The sequence below is a fragment of the Zingiber officinale genome, chromosome 6B (genome assembly GCF_018446385.1).
Source record: "Zingiber officinale cultivar Zhangliang chromosome 6B, Zo_v1.1, whole genome shotgun sequence".
Classification (NCBI taxonomy): domain Eukaryota; kingdom Viridiplantae; phylum Streptophyta; class Magnoliopsida; order Zingiberales; family Zingiberaceae; genus Zingiber; species Zingiber officinale.
In genome coordinates this window covers 102968684-102980551 of record NC_055996.1, presented here as the reverse complement: position 1 = coordinate 102980551, position 11868 = coordinate 102968684, and the positions used below count along the sequence as shown (strand labels likewise).

At 35.2% G+C, this 11868-nt stretch overlaps 1 protein-coding gene across 4 annotated transcripts; it reads right to left on the bottom strand.

Moving 5' to 3' along the window:
• Window positions 1-159: 159 nt before the first annotated feature.
• LOC121988568 (importin subunit alpha-2-like) lies at window positions 160-11732 on the bottom strand. Of its 4 annotated transcripts, XM_042542058.1 has the most exons (12): window positions 11549-11692; window positions 11077-11210; window positions 10292-10511; window positions 8270-8423; window positions 7931-8033; window positions 5250-5434; window positions 4772-4851; window positions 3719-3869; window positions 3253-3334; window positions 3111-3169; window positions 2213-2518; window positions 160-557 (listed from the first exon to the last, which is right to left on the bottom strand). In XM_042542058.1, the coding sequence occupies exons 3-12, from the start codon at window positions 10372-10374 to the stop codon at window positions 396-398; spliced, it is 1365 nt and encodes a 454-aa protein (XP_042397992.1). In that variant the 5' UTR covers window positions 10375-10511; window positions 11077-11210; window positions 11549-11692; the 3' UTR covers window positions 160-395. The 4 variants fall into 4 exon arrangements, with proteins under 4 accessions (XP_042397992.1, XP_042397990.1, XP_042397991.1 ...); XM_042542056.1 differs by lacking the exon at window positions 11077-11210 and having other exon boundaries at window positions 10292-10514; window positions 11549-11731; XM_042542057.1 differs by lacking the exon at window positions 11077-11210 and having other exon boundaries at window positions 11549-11727.
• Window positions 11733-11868: the final 136 nt, after the last annotated feature.

Here is an 11868-nt window from a genome sequence, read left to right as displayed (position 1 = left end):
TGCTCTAAAATCGAGCAGCAAGTTCACCTCCAAAATACAGCTTAAATTATGTGGATATATTACGTGCAGAAAAGGATCGCTTGCTGAGGGAGATGGATGATTTCACGCACCTCTCATCAGTCATCGCCATTGATTTTACAAGTAAAAGTTCGAGGCTACTTTAAAGATGCTATTAAATCTTTAGAGAATATTATCACAATTTCCCCAGAGTACAATCTAAATTAATCAAACCACCACAAACAGACATCCCCTGGTATTCTGTCAATTGTACGCTATTTTTGAGCCAACAAAAGAATTCTAAAAACATTATTTAGAGTTGGCAACTCTTAAATTTGTACATCAAGAACACCAAAGAACCCGAGAAAAAAGTCAGTGAAGGTGACGTGAGTGCCTTCTTACTCATCGAGGCCATAGTCCTCACCAAAATACTTGTCGATTAGACCATTAGCCATGTTCCTGATCTCTTCATTCTCGTGAAACTGGAATCGTTCCATTGCGTCGATTCCATCCTCCTCCACGAGTTTTAGGCCTTCACCATTTGGCATTCCCCTCATAACCTGCAAAAGTGTGTAGGTAGTGAATATGAAAGAGGAATGATCCTGCGAATAAACATGAGTATTGAAGCATGATGGCACATTAGTTTGACGAATAGAATAGGCAGCGAATCAGGTATTCCCAAGGAATGAAATAGACAAGGCATAATAAAAATAAGTGTTCGTTTAGTTCACGGTGAATGGAATGAACATGCAATAGTTATTCTTATATCTGGATGAAATTATTACGAGTGTATAGCAAATAATTTCAAAAGTCATGTATCTCATTTTAAACTATTTTGTCTCAATTTGCATAGCATGATGCGATCTACCATGCCTGCCTGGCCCCATACGGGTACATTGGTCTAGCTCCCCGGACTGCATGGACTTATTTAGCCTTATCAACCTATTTGACTCACTAAGCCCACCCTACTGAATTGCCTGACCAGTTTGTCAGCTTGATTTGACCGACTTGACCAATCTGCTCGCTTGACACTACAAACTCACCAGGCCTAACCAATCCACCTACTTGGTCCAACCAATCCAACATGACCTATTGATCAACCAAGCTCAGTTGGCTTGACTAGCTTGTTCAACCCATACAATCCGACAAGGCCTTCCAGTTTGCTTGGGGAAAACCAAACCAAACCATCTAGTTATCTTGGTTTTATAGATCATTCAACATGACCTACTTGATTAGCCCAGCTTACCCGATGACATGACAGGCGATCCTTTCCCACTTGGCTCGTCCAGTTCACTTGACTCAAACTCAGTTCAGCTGGCAAAACCAACCTAACCAGTTCATCCAAATCAACTAACCTAATCAATATGCCTATCCCACTAGGCTAGATTGGTCTACCCAACCTGCTTGGTCCATGTTCATATAATAATTTTTAGAGGGTTGAATGGAGTAGGAATTTTATTATTCAAAAAATAAACATATAAGAAATATAAATTTCATATGAATAGGGAATCACAAGTCTAGGAGAATTAGTATTCCAAGTTCACTTTTGCACCTAAACATTACAAAGCTTATTCCATGAGTATTTATAGGAACAGAATAACTATTCTTATGAACTAAAAGCATCATGAAAAATACTAAGCTATCCACAAGCTATGAACTTAATGAAATTCAACTCGATGTCGCATATCCATGCCACTGCTTCAATAAACCCAATCAGCAAAATACTAGATACCTTTCCATGGTATCATTCTTTCTCTTTTTCTTTGCTTCTGGGACTGAGAAGTTGGATTTATAGGAGATAGCAATATATTCGGTTTTGCCTAGTCATAGTTCGTTTATTTTTCTGAAACAAAAATAAATTCTCTTTAACGAATTGAAACCCTGATGGATATTAAATATGAAGGGTAGTAACTATCAAGAGAAGTTTGTGAATGAAACAATTAATTGCTTTTAGGGCTTAAAGGTTCCTTAAAATTGGCCACTCACTATGTTTGATTTCCAGATGCTCCTTCCGTTTTCTAGGTTATCTAATGTAGGTATCCATAGAAAGTATATCCTCATTCCTCAACTTTCATATCAATGATAATATTTAAAAAATCTGTTATCCTCTCATGAAACCTACAGTAGAATAACTTTAGAATTAATGTTCAAGGAAAATGATTAATAAAAAAGTGAAATTGAAAGCGTAAAAATTAAAGAATAATGATTTCCTCACCAGTTCCAAAAACTGAAGTCCCAATCTTGCACTTTGAATATCCACAGATCGAACCAAATGCACAAAGCCAGGAAGGCATCCATGTTCTATGAGTGAAACCAGGTGGTGCACAATTATGCTTGGCTGTTCTAAATCCTTTGAGGGGGCAACACATAGGTTTCCAAGAGTATATGCTACTTCTTTTCTGATATCAAATGTTGCATTTAATAGAAGATGAATCAATAAAGGCATTGCCTCACTAGAATAGATCAACTCCTTGTGCTTGATAGATCCTGCTGCTATGTTAGATAGAACCCATGCAGCTTCCTAAATTGTTGATAAAGAATTTTATCGGGAAGAAAAAGAGAATGCTTTCCATACACATTAAAACTTTATTAGGGTTTAATTGATAAATCTACTACAACCTTTGAATGGATTTTTTATCACAGCATTTCAATTTTTTTTATCTCCATAGCAATGTTTATATGTTAAGTTAAAATCCATAATCCGCCTTGTTTTGAGTCAAGCTGATGTTAATTCGATGATACGGGCAAAAGACAGATCACTCATTCAACCTACATCAGCACCATGTCAACACTGAGCATTGATCTGGCCCATGACATATTTCCTCTTCTTTTTTCTTTCCAGAGGTTGGTAGGGCAAGAAATTGTCTCCTTCTCTCATCCTTTGAAAAAAAAAACGATGTGAAAAAAGGAGACATCAATGTTGACATGGTGTTGATAGGGTGATCTGTTGCTGCATGTCATCGAGTTAATGAAAAACAGACAGGAGCTAGATTTTACACTTAAACAAAAATAATGCCATGGATATGAAAAACATTGAAATGTTATGATAGATATTAAAATCCAAAAGAAGCTTGTGATGAATTTATCAATTAACCCATTTCATTATTACGTACCTTTTTCAAGACCCGATGCTCGTTTTTCAAACATTTTATCAACCCAGATAATAATTGTTCTGGAAAAAAAATGAAGATAAGTTATGCTGAGCATCAAAAAAAATTCTCATATGTATGTTACTCGAGAGAAACAGGAGAAAACCTGTGATGTTATATCCAACAATTAGGATCTTGTCTGTCATATAGCCATCAGCAGCTACAAGATTACCCAAACTGCGAAGCACCTAAATGAATGAAATATCAGCAGGTGAAAATCTAGATTATCTGCAACTTCGGATATTGGGAAATAACGTCGCCGGCATCCAACATCTAAAAGAAAATATAAGAAATATTCCCAACCCCCAGCAATGTAGAGTTTGTATCATGAGGGGAAGAGAGCAAGAACAAACTAGGACACTAAATAACAATGAGTATCAACTATCAAGTAACTCAAGTTTGTGTATGTCACACTTGAGTTCTTGGGGTTTTACTCATTTCTCAAGCTAGCAGGATAAAGATGTACCTTAAGATGATGCCTAGCAAGGTGATAATAGTTCATACTTATTAACCATAAGAAAAGAATTTAACTTTAATGCAAGAAGATTAAATCTCATGGAAAAACATATTACCGGAATTAGCAACTGCAAACTCTCAGATGCAGCTAACTTTCCGACTAGGAGTTGAGCAACATCATTCTTTAATAGTAAACCAACAGCCACTTCTGAAAGGGCTGACAGATAAACAACCACCCATGCTACTTCAGTCACCAACTCATCATCCCTGCCAATTCAGCGACAAATATAGCACATAAGTAGGTAAATTATCCAACAAGCATCATGACAAGTGAAGATCTTAACAATAGTATTTGAAAATATTGCATTGAGCATGTTGCAGAAGCAGGTTAGAGAAATCTTAACAAATTTGAAGGGCTTTTACCAAAACCAATACTCTTCTTGTTAAATCATAAGTTATAAAATAAACTACTCTTAACACAAAGAACAAAAAAGGATAACATTTAAGGAGAGACCAAACTAACAAAAAAACCAAGAGATAATGTGTAAAGAGATTTGATGGTCAAATCCCTAAAAGAAAGACAGCGACAGGACCTACATCAAAAACTTGAAATGCCCTTCACTAAGCATTTCATTCCTCTAGAATCTACAAGATCACAGATTTGAAAATGCTGGCAAGGAGTATTAACAAGCAGATGTGCAAGTATTCAGGAACAATTTCAGTATGATTGGTTCTTAAGTTAATACTGAAATCACTTCCAAAAGCTTGAGCTATTAGGAAATGAACCAATCTATTGATTATGATTTAACATTTCCTTGTGGCAAGTCAGAGCAAGGACTAAGTCACAAGAGAGTGCAACCCAATCACACACAAACCATGTGACAGATAAGACCACATACAAGGATGGGCCAGGATTTGAGTATACAAGATGTGCTTTCATATTGCCATACCATGAAAAAGTTTTAATAGTGACTGCCTGCTTCAACAGTTTAAGCTATTGGAAAGGATCTAATCTATAGATTTATAGTTAACAAAAACAAAGAAACAGTCAACAACAATGCTGGTTAGTTTTATTCCAAGCATCAATCAATAGAACTTCTAGAGAAGATGATCAAATTTCGTTCAAACCTAAAAATAAGGAAATCATGAAAAGCCAAGCAACAACTTACTCTTTCCTTAGGTGTTGCACAATTGCATCAATTACCCCCTTGATTTTTATCAGTTCTGATGCAGCTTTAGGATGGGGTCCCTGCATGTAAATATTGAACAATATAAAGTACAAAGGCTAATGAATGAACAAAAATTCATAGTAAACAGCAACCTTGAGATGATACTGAAATGTGGATGAACATGTAAATAACACCTGTAAATGAAACTATGACACTCACCAGGAACACACAAATTTTTAGTTCTTGCTAAATCCTATAAGGGAATTTGAGAGTAAATTTTTAATAGATAGTCACAAGAGACTGCCAGATTTTATGAAAAGCAAGAATCATCTCTTCTACAGGACTACAGGACACTAAATTTGCTAAAATTCACTCAGGACAAATATATTTATATAAATATATATTATATTATCTATAACTGTTAATGAAACATTTCATAATGAAACATTTCAACTTAATAAAACTAAAGAATGCATACCTTAAGGAGATTCGATAATGCCCATGCAGCTGTCCTTGCAGTGGAACCTTTATCAGACATCATTAAGCGTGCAAGAGGTAATAGAGCTCCTTGTGCAAGTAAAATATTTCTCAGCTCTTCTCCTTCACCGGCAACATTTCCCAAAGCCCAAGCACACTGCTCAGCAATGGCCACCAAACTCTTCTCTACCAGATAAACAGTTTAGGTAATACTGATAAGATTTTAGACATGCAAGAAAGAAAGATTCCAGAACAAAAACATAAACTTTTTTGCCACCAAAGAATATTATCAAAATCAACCTGGTTCACTAAATCCTAGCCATTATTCATTACATATACTACATGTCAGTAGAGTTATTTTTGAGTAATAAAAATGATAACTAATAAAAGCATATTATCATCCCATACTTCTTGTTAATATATCTAATGTGGATGAATACTTTAATATGAAACATGTCAATGCAGATACATGATGCATATTAGCTACATGCATGGCTAAAACTACTGTCCTATGGAACTTCATTGTAGTATAATTTTTGCGAGTGAACCTTGTAACTCTGATTGCAAATATTAACAGCTGATGCTTTGGCATTTTGTTTAACCTCGACAGGGATCCTTTCTCCTACTAGTTAATTCAGAGTCCAGAACTCCTCATATATGAGAGTGCTTCTAACTTTCTATCTACATATACTACTACTTTGTAGGAATCTCTCCTACCTTAGCTTTTTTTTATTATTATTTTAGAAAAAAACTGGTTGCAAAAAACAAAACAAAAACATAAACAATAGCAACCAAATTGTCGTAACCAAGGTAACTAAGGTGTAAAATCCTGAGCTGTATCACAGTATCTTTGATTGGAACAATAATATTTTTGTACAGCATCATGCTGTGTCAATACAATTTCGGTACTTACAAGTATAAGAGTATGGCAATTAAAACAGATCATTTGAGTAGGGTAGGGTTTATCATTTGAGTAGACTAGGGTTTATAATCTTGGTTGAGTAGCTTCAAATTGGGTTTAATTCAAACTTGATTTAATCAATTTAAGATTGAATGAAAATTATTTGTTCAGATCAATTTTAACCATATTTTCTTATTCAATTAAAGGAGTTTTGAAATAAAATCCTAATTTCTTTCTTTTCTTCTTCTTTTTCTCCCTTCAACCTCTTGCGCGATTACTCTCTCCAATCTGTCTCTCTCGCCGTCTCTCTTGACGCCAACTCTCTCTCATGTGAAGCCACTACTTGCTCTCTCTCTCTCTCTCTCTCATGACAACATAGCGGATCTCATCATTTCTCTCACGAAGTTGGAGTGGATCTCATTGTCTCTCTCTCTCAATCCTTCCTCCCTCCTCCGATAGATGATCTTCTCTCTCACTCTCTCCCTCACTTCTCCTTCAATGTCGATGCTAATATGCCATTCTGCTCCTTCTCCTTTTGTTAGGTGATGGTATCAACTCGTTCAGCGTCTCAGCAAGAGAGCAAAACGAAAAATCTCAGCTATGCCAACAGGCACAACATGAGATTTTCTGTGTCTGAAGCACCATTAAAACGGTCTTGGTTGGTCTGTTTACACCTAGCTTTCATCAAAAACCCATTCATGTATAAAAGGATTTCTCCATGAAAGATGAGCATTTTAATCCTCTGACCAAGACACAGTTCACCTAATAAATTCAGATATCAAGATGGCTTCAAAAAGGTTTGCATTTCAAGCTAAGGTTCTCATACAAGCAAAGACAATAGAGAAAATAAACAGAGATCACAAAATTGGGATTATTTTGCAATCTGGCCGGTGAGACAAAAGAAACAACCACAAGGCTACTAGAGAATTATGCAGACTTGGACAAAATTAAATAAGAACCAGACATCGTCTGTAGGCAGGGAGAGAATTTATGAACTTAATGATTGCAACTGACAAAATAGTAGAAATAACCAAACAATGAACCAAGGAGACAAGGACAGAAAAAAATGACAATATTAATTCATTATTATTAGTTACTATAAGTATAAATAGTAATTAATAATTGTAGTTATTAGAACTAGTCTACCCTATCCTGTAATGAGAGAGTAGTTTTTTTCATGTTTAATTATTAAAATTGTTGTTTGTTGACAGGAATATTCTAGAATTAGATGTCTAATTATTTTTATGAAATGTCCAATCACTATTATGAATTACCAAACCAAAGTATTCTTACTTCTCCGTTGTTCTTATCAAACCCAGCATAAAATTTTAAATAAAGAAAAGTAAGTGGACCTAACCCATTGAATGACGACTATATCAGCTATTCTGATATTTAAATTCGATGGGTTAGGTCCACTTTTTCTTTTCTATAAATAACCCAACCCTATCGTCTTCCCTATATATTCCTCCTTCATTATATTATACTTATACATACAATTATGAGGTATTATATGACTAGTATGGTATTCTATGGATGATACACATATGTCTGTAGGCAGGGAGAGAATTTATGAACTTAATGATTGCAACTGACAAAATAGTAGAAATAACCAAACAATGAACCAAGGAGCCAAGGACAGAAAAAAATGACATACCATATGGATTTTATAACTTTACATGTCTAGAATTGTTCAGTACAAACCACTTTGGAGCATCTAAAAACAAATAAAAAAGCAACTGAAAAAAACACTATGCTTAGAAAACTATAGGTGTCCAACAAACCTCCGATGTGAGCAACAAGCAAAGGAAGTGCGGGCATTAACGACTTTGTTTCTTCTGGGTCCCCAGCAGCTATATTAGTAAGACACCAAGCTGCCTCAAGCAACTGTATATAGATTAAAAAGACAGTTATAATAGCATGACAAACATTCAGAAGGAATCAATTCAGATAGTCGGATGGATATGATTTCCTGAATTACCAGAACTCAGAAGACCACATCAGTCTTTATAAAATGTAGATAGCAAGAAAGTTGATCAGATAACATGAATGCCTCTGAATTATTTCAGAACAACTGTTTTCCAGTTGCAAAAAATTATTAGGAATTGGTAGAAGATGCAAACCTGTTCATCTGGTGAGCCAAAAGCTAAGCACTGCACCAGGAGAGGAATGACTCCAGCTTGGAGAGCTGCTTTGACAGGAGGGACTTCAGATTTCGATAACAGCCGCCTCAGCTCACGTAACGTTTCCACCTTTTTTTGTGTAGCTCCCTTTCCACTGATGTTTTGATTAAAATACACCAGGCCAATGAGGTTTATGAAGGCTAAAAGAAAGCTAACATGAGGAACATAATTTTTAGCTTTCAAAGTGTCTATCAGAACATTATAGGGAGAGAATTTGGAATTTCCAAGAAAGTACAGAAGCGACAAGGTGAGAAAATAGGATAGATTGTAAAACTGGCTCCCTTGATCTTGATTCTCCATTCTCTCTGTCTTCTGTTAACTAATAAACCTATTTTCAAATTTATTTACAGCTTTTAACCAACCCTGCTTATATTCCTGTGTTAATGTCTCAACTTTTGATCAACAAATTCTTTTTGCACTTCAACCATAATTAGAAGTTAGAGTTCAATATAATTTCATTATTTAGAAATAATCACTTGAACTTATAATCCCATGACAAAATATCTGATAATCTCTCACAAATAACATTGAATAAGTATGACTAGAATCTCAGATTATTGGTTTCAGCACTTCCATCTCCAGAAGCAATCACATGGGTAAATCTGAAATTTGTTGCTTAAAAGCATAAAATCTCATATGCTTCAAATTTCAACAACAGCTAGGTTCATGTAAACTACTTAGTGAACAAACAAAGATAATTAGTTTTCTAAATATTGGGAACTCTGCATTTGTATTAGAGACAATCTAATAAGGAAGAGAAAGAAAAAATGAAGTACCTCATTCTAATGTCAAAGGAAATATAGGATAACAACAAACATCTTGTGAGATGTTGTGGATTTTGAGTCCTCAACTGATGGACTCACATCTACAACCATCAAACTGATAAATAGGCATTGTGGAAATCCAGTTTCATCAATATAAAAAGAAATCTAATGTTTAACGAACACACTAACAAATTTGATGTTGATTACCACTTCACTAGTGATTAGGTTATGTCAGAAAATCAATGCGCCATGCAGTTCTTTTAAAGAAGAGATTGCTATATTTTACCCAGCCACTTTATGTGAATCAATGTCTTTTTTGCACAACAAAATGAAAATTTTCAATACTCCAGCTAGCTTGAGAGTGTGTTAGAAATAATGGATTACTCCCACATTGTTATTTTTTCAATATATTATTGGGGTTGAGGATTGTATCAGCAAGAGTTGTACTGCGATGACATTTAATAATATAAAACTTCACTCAACTGACAACAAAATACTTCAAAGGTTCATTCAAACATGATAATTACTTCATGGCTTCATGCACAATTATTCTATTGATTTTCTTGTTCAGGAAGCAGCTTTAATTTTAACTCTCAACAAGACGACAAAGGCAGTAAGATATAGAAGGCTAACAAGAAGCTATATTTCCCAAGTATTAGGCTTCGACTACATTGTTCTTATCCCTCCATTAACCTCTATGCAAGAGCATATTATTAAGAAGATTTGCATTATCTAGAAGTTTGTTTATGTTTTCTTTTTTATCTTCCTCTTATCCTTGCCCTTAACCTTTATTTCTTTCAACTTGTCAACAACACATGGACTCCTAGAACACATACTATTGTCTGCCATTCATGGACTAGTAGTAAGAAAGATAGAGTTTGATTTTACATTAAATAACCAAAAAAACTATTTATGCAAATAATTATCATTTGAATATGACAAAACAATCAAACTTAGTAACTGTACAAATGAAAACAGAATTTTTTTTAGGTGGAAACTGCATGAAATTAGAAAACGACATAAAATTTACAAGATCTTGAAAGTAACAGGTCATACAATAACTTTACAACAACATATAAATGCAAAAAAAAAAAAAAAAAAAGCACAATACACATGCATGAGAGCAAAATACAAGATTTTTAAGCTTTTTGAAAGTAAATGTGATCATGTAAATCTAGTCAAAATAGAAAGTACATACTGGTATGTCAGTGCAGATTTTAGATCATCCACAGTTTGAGAAGTTTGAGCATCCAAAATTGTTTTTTCCTCATCAGTGTCCATGTCCCTTTCCAATGAAACTTCATTATCTTCAAAAAATGCTTCTCGGCACAAGCGTTTTGCCCGTATCAAGGCCTCTCGTTTCTCTTTTCCTACTGCAACTGCAAGTTGCCGCCTCCGTTGTGCAGAAGTATTATGTACTGCTGGCCAAGATAAATGTTAGCATCACTAATACACTAATATAAGCATAATTAACAAATAGACGCAACAAAGAACTAATATTGAAAATAATTCCATCAGATATCTCTTACCCAGATGAAGTTGTTCACAAGAAATTCTAACAAACACAACACTGAGCCAGTTAATTCCTGACTTGGTTATCAATGTAGAAAGTTCTAGCTATCTATTTTAGTTTTCATTTGTTTAATCTTCTGTCAGTAACAGATCCCATTGCAACATGTCACAAAATAATGAAATACCATCTGACTTAAAATTACTCAGTTGAAAAAGGACCAATGTTGAGACTTCAGAACCTAGGAACCATGGAATTAAAATTTCCATTACCCAATATCGACAAACATATGTAGCTACCTCATAACAAAAGCTTAAGGATATCGAAAAGATACTTAGATATCCAACACAAGAGAAAATGAGGACGCATCAAAACTCTCTTGTGATGTTAGTTGATGATGGCTCTGTTTCTCAGTGCTCTGTTTCTCAGTATTTGATGCACTAGCAGATTCACATTCTACAGGAACAACATACACGATTATAGAAGTCCTTCAATAGATCCATGTACTGGTTTTGACGGTCATCAACTAGTTGGTGCAAACAGTTGGCTCCATTAACCTAGTCAGACCTTTCTATCACCCCACCAAATCGAGTTGAGGCTCAAAAACCTGAAACAAATCTAAGTTCATATTTCACCTTTTAATCAAGAAAAGATATATTAAGTAGTGAAAATCAACGTTATCTTAGCACAAGATGAACTTCTCAGAGCACTAGCTCGGATAAGTAGTAAACGATGCATAATCTAACGACAAAGCAGCGTCCTTGTTGCAAACAGACGGCCACTAACTATAGGCCTAGAAACCAATCGCTCACTTACCGGCATCCTACAGAATTGATTTTTTTTTTTTTTTTGGTATATTTCAAGGGTTTCAAACCCTCCAGAACATGCGAAGTCGATTGCGTATTTCGAACGGCGAAGCTAAAGAAAGTAGGGAAGTAATCGTACCTGAGGCCTTGAACGCTTCTCGACGGTACTGGGAAGATGGTTGGGGGACGTCATCATCGGCCATTTCCCCGGCTTCCGTCTGTGTCCTGCCCTCGCGAGTCGCCTGTCCGCTCTTTCTCGCCGTGGTTTTTTATTCTATATAAAACGACTATTTGCTCGAAAACACCCTCACTTTTATTTAGTTACACATATGACTCTCTACTACCTTTTTGTTGTAGTAAAAAAAAATAAAAAAAATAAAATAAAATTCACATCGAAAATTTGAACTACCTAGCTCAGTCTCCGCTAGACGGGTAGGAACAAAAGTCCGAACCAAACCC